The 17,405-nt window shown below is 44.0% G+C and overlaps 1 protein-coding gene across 1 annotated transcript in view; it reads right to left on the reverse strand.

The window, feature by feature from the left end:
• Positions 1-15,689, reverse strand: part of nedd9 (neural precursor cell expressed, developmentally down-regulated 9) — a 29,447-nt gene extending 13,758 nt beyond the window's left edge. The window contains exons 1-2 of the mRNA XM_076755373.1: positions 15,509-15,689; positions 2,144-2,560 (exon numbers count right to left, since the gene is read on the reverse strand). Of these exons, the coding sequence (XP_076611488.1) occupies positions 2,144-2,560; positions 15,509-15,520 (429 nt within the window). The 5' untranslated portion in view covers positions 15,521-15,689. The remainder of the gene's footprint in view (positions 1-2,143; positions 2,561-15,508) is intronic.
• Positions 15,690-17,405: the final 1,716 nt, after the last annotated feature.

Here is a 17,405-nt window from a genome sequence, read left to right on the forward strand (position 1 = left end):
GCCTTGTCTGGACTCCTGCAATACACTGACACATAGACGAAAGTCCAACGCACAGTCAAAATCTCTCTATTTAATAGACAGGAACAACCACTCGAAAATTACACCACTTTGATAACCGCAGATTGGAGGGAAAGTTAAATGTCTAGGACTTAATTTAATCTCTCCAATAACATGATTACAGCACAAAAAACACTCTCATTAGAAGCGCATTTAATTTTCCATGTTATCACAGAAGCCTTTTTAATACCAGTTCAGCCTTGAGGCCTGTTAGTGGGAAACAGAGGTGTTGGTAGACAGAGCTGCTATGTGCAGGTTGATTGACAGGTCTCTCCTCTCAGCCCCCTGGCTCCGACTGACTTTATCAGACAGTGAATCACACAAAGTCCCCTAAGCCTTCGGCGCCTGCTGCCTATTTACCTACTAAAATGCACACCTTAGCTCATTTCTATGATAGCTGGAGATGATTTGTTGGAAAAAACACCCTTAGGATCTCAAAAGCTCATCCAGCATGTAATTACTATCCGTCTCCTGGAGGGATGATCTGGTCTGAGGTGCTAGAACTAGTTAAACGGTTGAATAAATAGGAAAATTCTTCCTTCCTGTTTAATCACACACCTGCCAATGACTTCCAGTTATACTGAAGGATCACTGTGCTCACCCTTGTTTAATTGGTACGCACCAAGACTAAATAACTTTTGCTGAAATGCAGCCGTTGGTGCCACAAGTGACAATTACTGTGTGTTACAGTGACACAAATAGAAAGCAAACTAGCTCAGTGTCAGTATAAAGCAATTTCTAGCTTAATTATGCTAACATGAGCTACAAATGGCTGGAATGGCCTTGTCATTTACAGTAGCTAATGTTAGCTTATGTGAGCAAATGTTAGCTTGTTAACATCCAGTTGGTTGCTTTGGTAGCTGATGTTAACAAACACATCAGCTAACATTACTTATCACAAACAAATGAAATGACCAGTTACTTATGGTAGCTAATGTTAGCTGAAAGTTAGCTAATGTTTGCTAACATTAGGCAACATCCAATCACTTTTGGTAACATTAGCTAACATAACATCTAACATTATCCACAATAAACAAATGTAAGCACCAGTCACTTATGGCAGCTGTTAGCTTAAAGTTAGCTAATGTTTGCAAACACAGTCACTTATTTTAGTTAATAATAGCCAACATCGCCTAACATCACTTGCCACAAGCATGTAATGTTAACTGATGTGTGTTTTCTTGCTTTAAAGCAGCTGAATCAGCTTCATCCAATCTGGTTCACAAACAAAGAGGAGTTTGACTGCTTTAAATGATATACCATCCGGCCGATAAAACAACATATATGGAGGACTGAATATATAGCTACACAGTAAAGGACCATGCCAGGTGTCATCGGTTTGCCAGTGACCCCGTGTACAGCATCAAAAAACCTACTTTCAGGCAGCTGGGCTCCACCAAAATCCAAAAAACAGCTCTGTGCTGTTTGCTTTTCCACAAGTCCTTCCCATATTCACTGCCCTTCTGTGGCTTAGACTGGCTCTGCTACACACAGTGTGTCAATGTACAAGAAAAGCCAAATGGGAGCCATGCACAAAAACACTACCCTGCTCTGTGGTGAGCACCAGGCCCGGCACACCCTGTCCACATTTCACATCGCAGACCCACAATCCCTCCTGCTTTCTGTGTGTGCAATCACACTGATGAGAGTCGTGGCAGACTGGCAGGACAACAGGTCAGGGTGTAAATGTGTAAATGGCTTATGACACCTAATACCCACAATCCCAAGGCAAATGCCATACACACCAGATGATAATGTTTTAAAGCCACTCTGATCCTGAAGAACTGTCTCCAGAGGTCTGTTTTTACAATCTATTGACGAATAAAGTGCCATGGAGAGCCAATAGTCCACAGGTGTTCCTAGTGACCAGTCAACTCGGCTGGTGGTTTCACTGATGAGTTCCTCCCCTCTACTTGAAGGAAAGCTAATCAGTGAAATCAGCTGGTCCAGCCTTGTTGGCTCTTCATGGTGCATGATTGGATTAAATGACTAATCAAAAAACTAATTAATTCACTGATAATGAAAATAGTCATTAGCTGCAGCTCTGGAAGCCAGAGTCTCCCTTCTTGCTCCCTGTCTGTCTCACCTTGCTGGGAGTGTTATCAGCAGCCAGAGTGCTCCTCGGTGGGACTTGGTAGACGTCTTGTGCAGGAGGGACCTGGTAGATGCTCTGCTGACTCTGCTGCTGTGGACTCTGGAGGGATGGCGGCACCTGGTAGATGCCCTGAGCCCCCGAGCCAGGCTTCTGCTGATAGGCCGAGCTCTGAGGAGAGGACTGGGCAGCCGCAGTGGCGGCCGGGGACTGGGCCTCAAACATGGGTCCAATCAGCAGCTTCAGACGGTTGCCGGGGGCGATGCCTTGGCGGCCATGCAGGGAGCAGAGCCACCAGCCCTCTAGGCCTCCTGTGTTCTGCTCAATGACGGTCAGGATGTCCCCTTTACGGAAGGCCAGCTCCTCTGGGGACTCCGGCACGTTGTCGTACAATGCTTTGGCCATCAGGTTCTGCAGAAAGAGAGAGGAGCCATTCTTTAGACAAAGTTCTTTGACGCCACTCCCTCCACTTTACATACGAAGCTATAGCCAGCAGCCAGTTAGCTTAGCTTAGCACAATGAAATGACCGGTCAAGAAATAGTTAGTATTTTAGTATTCTGAACAAACTATTCCTTTAAAACACTAGACTTACGATAATTTACAAAACTTCTATGGCAGTTTCTGAAACGCTTTGATGAATGACATGCTGGTGAACTTCTTTCTGCACTTCAAATTACCATGCAGGATTGCATTAGCCCCCAGCTCCCCACCAGATGTCTTTCAAACCAATCTGAACTTGATGGGATTTTCTCAGCTTGCGCCCTGCTCCAGGGCACAGTTATCTAAAGGGCCAGTGAGGGCTGAGGGATAATGACTCGAAACCACAGATTCTGGAGATAGGAAAAGCCCAGTGTGCCACTTCTGTGTCTGAGAGAGGCATTTAAGACTAATAGCCTCAGTAAATGTATCAATCTTATTCCTTTAGCCTTTATTCATCCAGGGGAAGGAGTTAACTGAGCATGAACACTCCTTTTCTGCTGCTTCATACTCACATAATAACAAAGTTTAACTCCCACAAGCTGCCTTGCACAACAACAGTCCTGTACTTTAAGATATGTAAGCTCCATAAATACAATTAAGGATTAAGTGCCTTGCTCAAGGGCACCTTAACTATAGATACTGAGGGAGAGGAGAGTGTTTGTTGTTCAGTTTTCCCAGCTTGCCTGTGTTTCATGCAAAAACCTCGGCTTTTATTTTATTTTTGCGGCACCACTACCCAGTCAGAGGGGTAGTAAAGACAGTAAAAAACAAGCAACACATCTTTTTTTGTTCACAGTTATTGCCTCCGCTTCAGCAATAAAATGCCTAAAAAATGTCCTATAATGAAGATGAAACTGCGCAGTAAAAGCAGCACTGAAGCCACATTGCGGCTGACTCTAAATCTTCATGAAGTCTCATCTCGCAGCATTGTGAGCTGGATTAAATCTGCTCACGTCAGACGCAATGAGCTGAGTTGAGGATGAAATTGGATTCCTAATCGGACTAAAAGCTACATGCACATTTGGATCACAAAGAAACATTTTCACAGAGTGAGGATTATCAGAAACATGAGACAGCAGCTTCGATTGTCAAGGCATCCAAACACAGCTGCTCAAAGGACAAGCATTACTCAGTTTCACTTATCTTTCTAGTACCTTTTTTTGTCCATGTTATTCAGGCCTCACCCTTCAGAAGCTCAGTGTGGGAATCAGGAAGCCCACTTGTGGCTGCTGCTGGTTTGAGGCTTTCTTGAACCCTCTCTGGCCTTCCTCTTTCCTACCCGGCCTGATTCAGGCAGTTCCCATGTGAAACTCTCTCCTCCAATGACATCGTTATCTCTCACTGTGGACCTGGCCTCTCTGGCTATTGTCTAAGTGCACCGTCAGGGCCGTTAGCCAGCAACACCCGCCGCACAATTACACCCTCACAATCACCCCGCACCACCAGCTAGCTGCAACAAGTTTCATCGTGACCCCTGGAGGTCAACGTTGCCCAATGGGAGCGGATCCTGCATGTGTGCTCGTTCCGATAATTTGATCAAGGCTGGCAGAGGCATCCATGAGGAAACAAAAAGCTGATTACTGTGATTACAACTGCAGCTCCAATTAGAGTTTGAATATATTTGCTCTGAGAATGGAGGGACGCTTTGGAAGCAGCAGACACGTTTTCATTATACTTATCCTAAACTCATTAATGTCATGTCAGTAATCGCTCCTGTCAGCCTCATGAATGTCACCTGTTCAATGCCCCGAAAGCTGCCGTATAAGGCCGCCTGTTCCAGTCTGTCTGTGGGAAACTTTCATTCATAAAAATGTATTTCACACCGCAGAAAGATAAAAGAGATAAGTTTAGCAGAGTCAGCAGCGGTGTGAAACAATTAGAAAATATTAATAGCACAGCTGTCGAAGACAAAACAACACTAAGACACATTTTTTTAAAGCAAACTGGTCAATGTCTAAGATGAGAGGCCGTCAAGACAAGAGATGTCTACAGCCTGCAGTAGGTGATGTTACACTGTCGGGTGCTACAGAGGATGAAACTGCACAGACACCTGCAGAAAGCCTCTGAGGCAGCTATTTTCCTAAAAACTACTGAACTGTAGAAGCTGCTGTGCCGAAATATGGACTCAAAACATCTAAAAGACCTCTCAGCAAGCTGGGAAACCATGATGATGATGATGATGATGATGATGATGATGATGATGATGATAAGGTGACCAAAACATTTGGTGAAATCTGGTGAATGCCACAAATTATCTTGAAATCCCTCGTACGTGCTACATGAGAGCAGTCCTGTCCGTATGAGCGGTTCTTGCAGGAGGGCTGTTGTCCTGCTGTTATGAACTGCTTTGAGAAATCGAATCACCTCACAGACAAGAACAGCATGTATCACACTCCTCCATCTATGCCAATTACAGTGATCGCTGCAATCAGCTGCCAAATCAAGACCGCCACTTTCACCAACCACACGTGCTCTCAATCACAAACCAGCGTTTGCACCAATACATGCATAAATAGGCACTGAAAGCCACCTATGCAGAGACCGAGACCAGTCCTCTAAACCACACGGAGATGCTCGCGTCTGCAAAACACCTCACAGCTCGGCAACGCAGTCACTCAACATATTCACACTTTGGTGAAGCCTCGGTGCAGATCTGAAACTAATCTGAGGACTTGTTTACAGCTCAAAAATAAAGACACAACATTGTTTTTCACCTTGATACTTCATGACTTTTCATTTTACGTAAATTGCTAATAAGCAGGACAACGTTTACATTTGAATTAATGGTATGTTTCAGAAGTCAGCTACAGAAAGTGATGCATTACTGTGTGGGATCACTGCTGTAAAACACAACAGAATTTCATGTTTTACATCCATGATTGGTGCGTACAGCACTTCTAATGCAACACTGCCAAATCCCAAATGTATGCTAGCTGCTAGCTCGACACACTGCAGCTTAAGAGTGAGGCCACTGCCAACAAGGAACAAAGGTTAATATTAGGTGCTAAATGATATTACCATTCCAGTATTGACAACACCCCCTGCAGGTCTATTCGGATTATGAAGACCTTGACAGAAAGCTCAGACTGCCTCTGGAAGTCGGGGGACTTCTCACACCCTCGTTCTCACTGCTGTTTAGTTTTACTGAGGCAGAGCTCGTATGTAGGTAAACATACAGACGACATAAATGGAAATCCTGATCTCTTTACAGCACCTCCACCAGTAAAGAGTAAGTCACAGATGAGCCAGAGTTCAAACATAACGGCTGACGTGAAGGGTCATGTGGGACATCACCCCTAATCATATTGAACAAACAGGCTGTTAGCTGTAATGGCTAACAGCTACATGCAGATCCTTTTGAAGCGATGCAGAGGGGGACGCTCCTGTTGTCGTGTTTTTGTTTGCTTCAGCCTGCTGCGCCACTGTAATCTGAGCAGGTGAAACTGACTATTAACCCGGGCGTCACATCTCCGGCATAAACATTGGTTAGTCACAACACGGTGACTCTACCACTAGCCATTGATCCTCCTATAAACACATGTGTTAGCCATTTGACAGGCGGGGAGGGCCCCTTCTGCTGCACCCACAGATGAGTGCGAGCTTCCAGGAAGTTATCTGTTATAAGGCAGCGGGGGGGGGGGGGGGGGGGGGGGGGGCTGCTTCCTAATGTAAATATGAAGCGATTCTGCTCCTGACCTCCAATCTTACTGAAATAAACACAGGCTGTGGAGACGTTAAGGCCGACTAACCCAGTGTCATCTATAATTAATAAAACTGAATATCAGAGAACTTTTGGAATTTGTGCTTAAAAAATTACTGAATCGATTAATTGATTAACAAAACAGTTGCAGGCAGCTGACTAATCAATTAATGGGCAAATCGTTTCAGCTCTAAAGATGTTAAAGATGAGGCTTAACAAACTTTGGCCTGAAAAACAGATCAGGGCCAGAAGACATTAAAGGTGTAAAAGTTAAAAGCAGATATAAAAATCCTGCATGTGTTTTTTTGTTTGTTTGTTTCAGGGTCTCTGGGGTCTCATCGTTCCCTCAGCAGCATCTGGCTTCAGAGACGTCCCCACAGCCTCGTATGTTTTTGTCATTCGAAAGCGAGAAATTGTGCAAAGCTGAGCTGTCCAGATTCGCACCTGGAGCACGACGTGCAGCCTGGAGACCCAGCTGTCTGAGCCCCTCCACCCTGAGCCCCTCTCTGCTATGACTCACTCATCTCTACATCAACAAGCCAGTTTTTTCCACCAGCGTCTCGCCTGAACACAAACAGTATAAACGTCCTCTCGTTTGCGTGGAGAGCCTGAGCTGACCATGCCAAAAATAAAAACTTATGTAACTTCACCGCCTGCTGAAGGGGCCCCACCTTTGCTTTCAGTCAGCGCTCTCTGGGTGGTTTTGGCTCTGCCTCTCTGGGGTAGACATCAATCTAATAATAATGAAGGTGGCTTTGGCTAAACAAGCTCACAAATACTCAAATTCCGCCGCTGCTCCGGCCAAAAACACAACCACACCACAGAGCAGAAACCGGCATCCCCACAGCAGCGGGAGCGGCCCAGCTTTCAAAGACACAAGGATGTTTGCAACCCAAACAAACACAACCTGCTCCCAAAAAAGTGGTACGCTCCGACTGTGAGAACATCACGCAGCACCTCATCATGTGAAAATTAGGGCTGTACCACTGTAACACGTGTCCCGGGGTGGCTCGCAGAAAGGGGCGAACCAGCACACTCATTTGGCCTCATTTCACATGGTTAAATATAGAAAATAATTATAGTAATGACGATAATGAGGACCTGATGACTTTTACGAGCCGTTCCTCAGAGTGCGGCCTGCTGCGGGTGAGAGCCAGTTCAAATAAATGGGCCGTGTGAAGGGTTCTGGGTAGGAAGGGCTCATGGGAAACGGTTCAGAGCTCAGGGTACATGGTAATTTCTTCATTTGGACAGTTTTCAGGAAGGTTGACCCTCTGATTACAGCCTCTTTACAAGCCAGTGGCCGTGTATTAACATAATTATACAGCAGGCTGAGTGAAACTTCACTTCCTCTATTTCTGAATAAGCCTCATGGAAAAAATGTCCATGTCACAAATTTGGTGCTGTCATTTTAAGCCTGTAAGCACACAAGGCAGCATGATCCAACACACACACTGCGGCCGCACAACGACCGACTGACGTCTCATGCAAGTTGCTGTAAATCAATAATTACGACACAGTTACAATGTCATGAATAGAGTTGAAACTACACAACTGTCAAACAATCAATTGCTTTTTCCAGTCATGTGGTCATCAGCCTTTGACGGGTAGATGGACATATATCACAGCACACTGGGCTCCTTCAGGCGGGTTGAAAAGGCTGTATTCATTCTGCCTGGTACTGCATAAAAGACTATTGTATCACCAGTGTAAATATGACACCCACCTTGCCTCTCTCATGTGTGATTCACGAGGTGCAGCACCGCGAGGAAATCTCCACACCCTGCAGCATCTAATCAGTACGAGCGTGGCGACTACCTCTCGAGCAGGATGTGATGTGCCATGCTGCATCTAACCACACGGCAAGCTGGAACAAACCACTGATGCTCAAAACATCACTTTTGAGGGCTGAAGTATTTATTTAGTCAAGGGATATGCATCACTTAAACTGTGTCATAATCGTGGAGTTTCCCTGAAAATAAAAAATAAGTATTTCACTTTAGTCCTCTTTAAAAGTGGGGCTCAATCCATAAAGGCCCCAACTTGTTTGAAATGTGTTGCTCCAAAAAGGATTAGCAAGTTATCATGTTCTGTTTTTATCATTGTGTTCATCAATATCTTTATAATAAAGGTGAGGCCGCATCTGAAATCAATAAAAGTCTATGTGAAATAAGTTGCTCATAAGCTCAATGACTGTTCGCAACAGTACTTATAATGCTAATGTAGCTGCTGAGCTATTCAATTAGCTACATGCTAGCCAGACGCTCTGGTGCTCGTCAGTCAAAATAATCTCTCAAAATATTTTTCTTTTTTCTCAGTACTGTGTGGTTAAGTCCTCCGTGGCACTTTGGCTCTCAGGATTGTATGTAATTTCATTCAATAAAGAGCTACAAATTACTACTACAAATTAGCTAGATAGCTAACTGTCTTTTGGCAAGCTAGTTAGCTCACTTGGTTGCTTCTGTATCGGTACTAAAACTCAGTGATAGTGCTCATAATCTAGCTCAGCTCCTTTCATGAAAAAATTAAAATCATTTGCTTATCAAAAGTTTTGGCCAGACAAAATCAGTGACTAGTGACTCTGGGAGATTGTGATGGTATTTTTATTACTACTCTTAGAGACAAAATGATTCACCAAGTTGTATTTGTTTTGTTGTCTGACTGCGGACGTTGGAATAAAGATCACGATGAAATACAACGTGACACAACTGTAACACCAGCAGCCACTGTTTGATTAAGTCACAGGAAGTGGTTTGAGGAAATTCTTGGTTGAAATGACTGTTCTCCTCAGGATCCTCCTCACTCTGTCCATTCATCGTAGCTGTTTTATGCCTTTACTGTCACATAAACTACAAGGTAACTTGACATGACGCCCTCCTCTGTTTCCGTCCCACTCCTTAGCCTGCAGCACTTCCTGCCTGCAAAGAGATCCAGGCTACGACTGACCCAGTCTTATCATTTCACATCTTGGACTCCCTCGCTCTGCTCCCAAACGCCAAGTCCAACCTATAATTAGAAGTGAAAGCCACACTGGAGATATTCTCTCAAATGTGTATCAAATTTTGTGAACTGGAATGGCTGCTGGGGAAACATATTGTGCAACGTTGCCTCTCATATTCTGCCAAGTCATTCCAGGACGGTGTGAGTGATGTGAAGCAGCAGGAAGAGAAACTGTCCTTCAGTTTGAGGACCCATGTTGGCAGGCGGCCATGCTGCTGAAGTGTCTTTGAGCAGAGCTATGAATCTCAACAGACTCCAGGGGCTTTGTGTGGTTGCTGACACTGCCCTCTGACCTAAAAAGACGATTTACTGCACCTACAGGGGTCAAAAAAGCACCAGCAACACAAAAAATCAGCAGTATGGTCGGTATTCATGGGGCCAGCCAAGAAGCGATCAGTTTTGGCGGCGTGGAGGGGTGGATTATTTCCAAGCTTGGCATCGACGCCAAATGAGGGTACATGAGTGCATCGTGGTAAACCCCGGAGACGAGAGCTAATCCCTCCAGGGGGGAACAGCCGACATGTGAAATATGTTTCATGGTATCTCTGCAGGGCCACATTGAATGGTTTTACATATAGGAATAGCCAATGAGATGGAGATTCACTCCAGTGTCCTCCCGATTTCACGCTACGCAAAGATCCCACAGACACAAAAAGCCGAACAACCGAGGCTGCCATCATCCTCCTTTGACACATGAAGGCCATCTGAGATAAAAGGAGAATCTTTTGTTTATTGGATGGAAAGATTCACCCTTTTTAACACTTTAGTGCCTTTGAAAACATCTGCTTATGATGCACTTTGCGTTTATATTTTCTTTATTGCCGTGGTAAATGGTCAAAGGTTGACCATGTGATTAATGGTTAACGTGAGCCGCTGAAAAATGTCAATTGACTGCTTTGAATATAAAGTCATTTTGATCGATTTCCTGCTACTACAGTGAGGTTTAAAGGCAGAGAACGCCTCAAGTGATCAACAACAAATAATCAGCCTTTACTGTCAATTCCTACAACTCCTATTTTTGGATCATTTTGCGCCAACTTCCAATAAATCACAGAGACTTTTGTAGAAAAGGCCAGAGGAAGCCTCAACAAACCACAACAGTGTTATCAGTCTTTGCTCCTGTACAAATACAGGTGAATGCACCAAAGTGATCTCTGAGAGCTGCTACAAGAGGTTCAGAGAAATGTTGGAGATCACAAATTATAGCTGAGAAAGTGGGAACACCAAAAAGTGCACAATATCAGTCATAAAATAACAAGTACCAGTTCAAAAACAGGTGAAGGCGGATTTTTCCTCACCAAAGTTTGATGTCATCATCGCTTGAAACTGGTTTCAAGAATCAGTTCAGTCACTTTCTGTAGGTTTTACTACAGATGAATCAATTCAGAATTTTGCAAGAACTTGGTGAAAAATCACGTTTTTTGTTGGTTTTATCCAACCAGCAGTCAAAAATCCAAAGATAATCAGTTTAATTTCACGTACAATGAAGCAAATTATGAACTAATTTGTACATGCATGCTTACGTCACATGTTCAGCCAACTTAAGTCACTGATAGTCCTCCAAACACATTTCAGAACACTGCTGAGTGCAGGTTGTGTGCAGTGGTATTAAACACTTTTCTTCCCCGGTGTTCGCAGCTGTCCTGCCTCCTCTTATCTGCCACGAGGGCCGACTCTCCACAGGGTCGCACAAAGCTGACAGAAGCCTGCGACGTCTTTAGAGATGACCCTGAAAAATAGTTGGCATTCCTCACGGGGAAGGAAGGAGGTGGCGAGAATTATTTCCGCCAAAGGTCAAACATGGAAATGATTATATGCATTGTTGCTGATGTTGGGTAGTCTCTCTCTCTCTCTTGCTCTCGCTCTCTCTCTCTTTCTGGCTGAAATGAGCACACAATGCAGTCTGTCTCCCCGCTGACTGTTTTCAAATGTTAATGGCTGGCTCATGGTGCGAGGGCGCAGCGGGGGGTTGGAGGGACGGCTATTCATTCTCGCTGGGAGAGAAGCTCTTCACGCTCGCTGAAAACCTTGCACAGGAGCAACCTTGGGGCTCAGGGGCAAATAATTCTGCACTGAAATGTAACGAAAATGCTGAAAAAAGCAGACGACACAGCATGATAATACCACGACTTTCTAACAGGCGGTGGGGTAATAAACCGCCTGTGGAAAGAGGAAAAAAGTCACATGGAAAAGCTTTGTCACTGCTCAAATGTGTGCGAAAACCCTGCACAGGTTGATCACAAGCTCTGAAAGGGATTGTTTGCCTGGTTTTCTCTGAGCAAACTCTGTTCGTCTTTCAGGAGAATACAAATGTCTCTTTCTTCACAATGCTGCACAACCAAACACGCTGCACACAGACAAGAAAAGACTTGGTTATCCCGGTGTGCCCCGCTGCCAGACTCATTACCAATGTAAAGGGGCACCTTGAAACAATCATGTGCATCTTCCGAACAACCTTCCCACGCACAATCGCCTGAAATGCTCTCATTCTCACAGGGCGCTCCTCGACCTCCCGGCTTCCACCCCCCCCCCCCCACAATACATCCAACTCTGTTTGCCCTCTCGTTCCCCCCACAACTTCCTCTTCTTTCATTTTCTGCAGGCCCTTTCAGCATCACAGATCCTCCTCCTCCTCCCTCTCAGAACAATGTCTGCTCCACTCTCCTCCAGCCCTCTTTGCTTTTGGACCAATGCCTGGACCCATAAAAGCGAAACGCTGAGGAAAACACACACACACACACACACACACACACACACATATTGGCCGTAATATGGGTTCACCTAATCACTCTTCTCTGTGGTTGTGAAGCTATTTCTGCAACAGTTACATCAGTTACGAAGGAATGAGTTAAAAGGTTGTGGACGTCTCTGGGCGAGAACGTACGAAAGATGACTTTTTTACTTATTTTGGCCCAGACAGTTACGTCATAAGACTTTAAAGGAATAGTTTGATATTTTGGGAAATGCATCTATTCGCTGTCTGTTGGAGTGTTAGATGATGGTAAATATGAATCTGGAGCCAGGAGACAGTTAGCTTAGCAGACTGGAAACAGTGGGACAGCAACAAAAACTGCAAACCAGCATCTCTGAAGCTCGCTAATAAACACATTACCAAAGAGTGAAAACAACAAGTTGTTGTTTACGGGGGTTAAAGTTTAAATAATAAAACGTTTTTAGCCTATTGCTTATGCTATGCTAGTAGGTAGGTGAATTTTGCTACCTCTGAATAGAGCCAGGCTAGTTGTTCCCCCCTGTTTCCAGTGTTTATGCTAAGCTAAGCTAACTGCCTTCTAGCTGACGGTTGTATTTCTTTGGACTTCTACCAGAAAGCTAATAAGCAAATTTTCCAAAATGTTGAGCTCATGCTGCTCCTCCTCATAAAGTCCTGGGCTCAGGGGTGTAAATGCACTGGGGCCCCTGGGGTGGGGGGGCTCCCAAGAGAAAGTTCGCCCTCAAACGATAAAGAACGGCCCCTTACTAGTGATTCAGATTTCCACCTTTGACAGAGGAGCTCACATTAAATTAAATATGACCATAGTTTATCGTCAGTCGCAATCTATAACAAAATCATATTCTTATTCTACATAAACAACAAAAAACTATAAAATCTATTTTATTTTTAGAAAAAGTATTAGCATTTTGTCAGTGATGATTGCTGGGTAATATGTGTGTTGATGTTGTCCAATGTCAAGCCTGTATTTGATCATGTGAGAGGACGTGTGTGTGCTTCATACTGGGCCCATCATAACCACCTCACACTGCTGCCTGGGCCTCACTGAAGCTGTAACAGATCCGTCTGTGTGCGGACCCATCAGGGGGATTATACGCATTAGGCGACCTATGGAAAACAAGCCCTCCCTTCACACCTGAACACCCTTTGGAAACCATCTCTGATGTCAGAGACGGGGGGGGGGGGGGCAGGGGAGCGTCTGGCCAGGACTTCACCTCAGGACATGTGACGGGCGCCAACCACCGGGACGACCTCGTTAAGCTTCTGTTGAAACATTACCAGTCGGCGAGGAAAGGAGCGCTTAATGTAGCTGTGAATAATTCATCGCGGCTGAGATCAAGGGCAGATGCTGAGACCTGATAGGGGACATAGTAAACTTTGACACTATTTAACAGATTTAAACAGGGATCTGTGAGAGGCCGGCCTGCAGGAAACTCAATAAACCCAGCAGCGACGCAGAATGTGTCGTCTGTCCCCCTGCCACCCTGCTTTCCTCTGGAAATGTTGCATAATGCAGATATGTTGATCAAAAGCAAAGAGCACTCTGCCTGATTTCCATGCTGCCCCTATCTCGCCTGACTGCGACAGAGGCAAACAAAGACGTGTAGACACAGTTTTACGTCAGAGAGGTTGTATTCTGTGCAGATAACGGCTTCTAAACACAAGTGCTCACATTTATTAAAACCCACTGATCAATCTTCTTGTCTAGGGCGAAAACAGTGATCAATGGAGACCCGATCAAAGTCCTTCCCTCCCATGAAATCTGTGCTACTCCCTCTGGCCTCGCGCCCAGAAACGTCATCGTCGCCGTGGACTGTTCGGCTCCCTCTGCTCCGTGAACTGTGTACTTAACAGGACAATGACTCAGTTACGACCATGACGCAGCTACACAGCGCGGACGCCCTCCAATCACAACCACACCCGACTAAAGAGCAACACCAGGGCCGGCAGACACCAAGGAAAAGACCCAAACTGTGTCAGCTCAGGAGTCTGAGGCAAAACTGGCAAACAGCAACTTCACACTTCAGAAAACAGCCAGTGAAGACGTGAAGCCTGAATCATCCAGATGCTCAGCACAGTTTTGCATGACAGAATAGAGTTTTTGCTTCCCTAATATGGAGAAGCAGACTTCAAACTAAGGTGTGTGTAGCCCATGATGGAGGAAATAAAGAAGAGGAGCGACCCTGCAACAGTTCAAGGCATCATTCAAGTCTCTTTTTAAATGCCCCGTGTTTGTAACATAAAGCTTGAAACTCAAAAATATCCAAAACACCAGGGTCAAATCATGCCAGCTCTCCTCAAAGCCGACACAGAGCTGTCCATCACAAAATAAACCCCAATGACTGACAGTGACAGACACAACAGAGCCCCTGATTGGCTACGTGCTGAGGCCAAGAGCAATGTGAGGGCTCCAATCACAGCCAGAGCACGGGGAGGATTTTATGAGAACATGATTCATTTCAAAAGTGTCAGAAATGATGAAGTGGAAAAAATATCAGCAGGCAGTTCATGATATGAATCAAGGTGAGGGATTTTTTCTGTACCAGTTGTTCAAAGGTAACTTTCCCTTTAACACATCTCCCCGTAGGCTGAATCAACAGGATGGTTGCATCAGTGCAACGATGTTTGAGTCATTTCAGTCACTGAATAAGCCCAAAAAAAAAAAAAAAAAAAAAAAAAACTACACTTCCCTTCTGGTTATGTTATTGATAAAACCACAGTGTTTTAACTGAGTGTAAGAAAATTCATTTATCACAATGGAGCTGGAAGCACGGTACAGTGACAGACAAACAAAAGAAATATCAGCTGCTCCCAGGCATTTTGAGTTTTAAGGAAAATTATATATCACACAGCTAATGTCGTCTGAATTAAACAAAAAACAGAGTCCAACAGCAACACGGTGAAGAGGACGTGTGACTCTGCACCCATGGGCTTTTTATACCTGCTCTCAGTCAAATGATTACAGTATTTTAACAGTTTCTGTCAGCAGCTAATCTGAGCTGAAATGATTACATGAACATCTATTTCTGTTCCTGTTTCTTCTGTTTCAAAGGGGGGTGTGGGGTGCCTATTTACTCTATTTACGTCCCTGTGATGCCTGATCATATCCAACAGTAGCCTCACATCACACACACACACACATTTACATTCATATCAACCGCAAACATCCAACAAGAAGAGTGTCAGCATCCTCCTCCCTCATCACCTCTCATGAGCGCAGTTTCCCGTTTTTAACCACTTCAGCTTCTCAGACAAACCCGGATGCGCTCATTTAAAGAAGTTATAATTACCGCCATGAGAGCAAAGTGAAGAAGTTTCTTGAATCACAGCACCCACATGGACCCCCCAGACGAGCCCAGCTTTGGTGTAAATAACAAAAATAAATCCAGCATTCATGAAGGTAAGAGGCAGAAAATCAGCGCCTCCACTCTGCGCCGCTTCACTTACTTTGTATTTCATGTTGCAGCTCTTCTCTGTGACTCCAGCAAAAGTGAGAAATATATCCGCTTTATCGCATCAAAGAGCGCACATCTGCTGGTTCTGGGTCTGCACGGTTTTTCTGTGGGTTAACGAGCCATCCGGAGCTTCATGGACCGGAGAAACACGCACTCAGGAATCTCTGGACCCGGACCGCTTCCTTCTAGTCCTCCTCATGAAGCTCGCTCCTCACCACATTGACTGTCGACAAGCTCATTTGCATAAAACGCCACGGATTGGTCGAGAGGAACATTCTGACCCCGCCCTCTCTCTCAAGGCGTCCTGCTCTGACGTCATCGGCACGTACAACGTAGATTAAATCGCATAGTCCCTCAATAGGGATATTCTCATAAAAATAAATCTGTTTCATCAGTAATGCAATATATATATATATATATAGATATATATAGATATATAGATGGATAGAGCAACATGAAGTAGGTTAATATTAATGGATATAATATTTGGTCACTCCTTTGTATTTGTTCTTTAGAGGATAATCCTGCTCTAAATTTTGGAGGTACTATATTGGCACCATTAAAATATGCAGAATTAGCTATTAGCAGCTTCTGTTTGCCATGAACCCACAGAAGTACAGATAATTATCACTAGATTACTTTGATACTGAAAAAACCCTAAAAACAAGATGATTCTTAGGCAAGTTCTGAGTTCTAAGATGCTGCTTTTTTCTGGGATTTCTAAGCATGTATTATGTCTGTGTGCTCAGATCAGAGAGTTATGAGGGTCAGAAAAAGTAAAAATGTAACACAACCAAACTGTGGCAATCAGGTATTTAGTATCACGATTCTCAATCATTTTTGCTGCTGTCACCTCAAGAACTGATCAATAAAGATTTAAGAAAAAAAAAAACCTAATCAAAATTCAAGTGAAAAGTTAAAAGTAGACATTTTGCCAGCAAATCACTCACCTCCTTCTATGATACTGCTCCACTAGCAACCCACTAGCTAATAGTCAAGTGCAATTTTATGAATTGCATTGTTGAAATTGCAATTGTATTTTTGATTGATTATATCTCTTGCAATAAAATTTATTGGAAAACATTTGTAGATTATTACATTTGGCAAATGCACTTTTCAAATTTTTCAAAATAAAACATGATTTGACCTATTACATATCAGGAAATTCTTGTGCCTCCATATGCAATAAAAAGAAAAAAGTGTTGGTTGCTTTTCTAAGAAACAGTCAAACCCTGATTGTTGAAGGAAGTGTGATTATGTAGCATTTTCTTCTGCCCAGAAATGTGTCTGCCAGTTCACAAGAAAATGACAACACCCTGTTACACCACCTTTTTACTCTTTCCTCCTAACACCATCATCCTGCTCTCCAATGAATAAATAAATACATAAATAAATGAGGTGTTCTGTGGGCTGTGGCCGAGTCTTTCCAATGCTGTCCTGCACTGCAGAGCTCAGGTGACACAAAAATGTACTTAAAAATCAGTGACTACAGCCTCAGGATACAAGTCTGAAAACAAGGGCTGCACAAGAACGAGGTATTTGTGATTTGTCACAGATGATATAAACACTTCAGATGCAAGATAAGAAATCATAAGCAGAAAAGGCGTGACCTGTTTTCTACTTGGAGCGTTTTCTTTTAAGAGTATCACTGCTGCATGTCGCTGCTCCACCAGAGGAAATCCGAATTAGGAGACATCAGCATGAAACAATCTATAGCTGCATGTCATTCACTGATCTTTACAAATCCTTCTTTGAAGATTAGTCCACAAAACTGTGTACCTTGGAGGTGTTGCGTTCAAAGTTACAACAGCTGTTTACAAGTTGCTGACTCTAACAAGCTACTTGGAGCTGGTCATTTAGAAGAAATTAATCACAAAGCACAATGAACT

Source organism: Chaetodon auriga, chromosome 17, assembly GCF_051107435.1.
Source record: "Chaetodon auriga isolate fChaAug3 chromosome 17, fChaAug3.hap1, whole genome shotgun sequence".
Classification (NCBI taxonomy): domain Eukaryota; kingdom Metazoa; phylum Chordata; class Actinopteri; order Chaetodontiformes; family Chaetodontidae; genus Chaetodon; species Chaetodon auriga.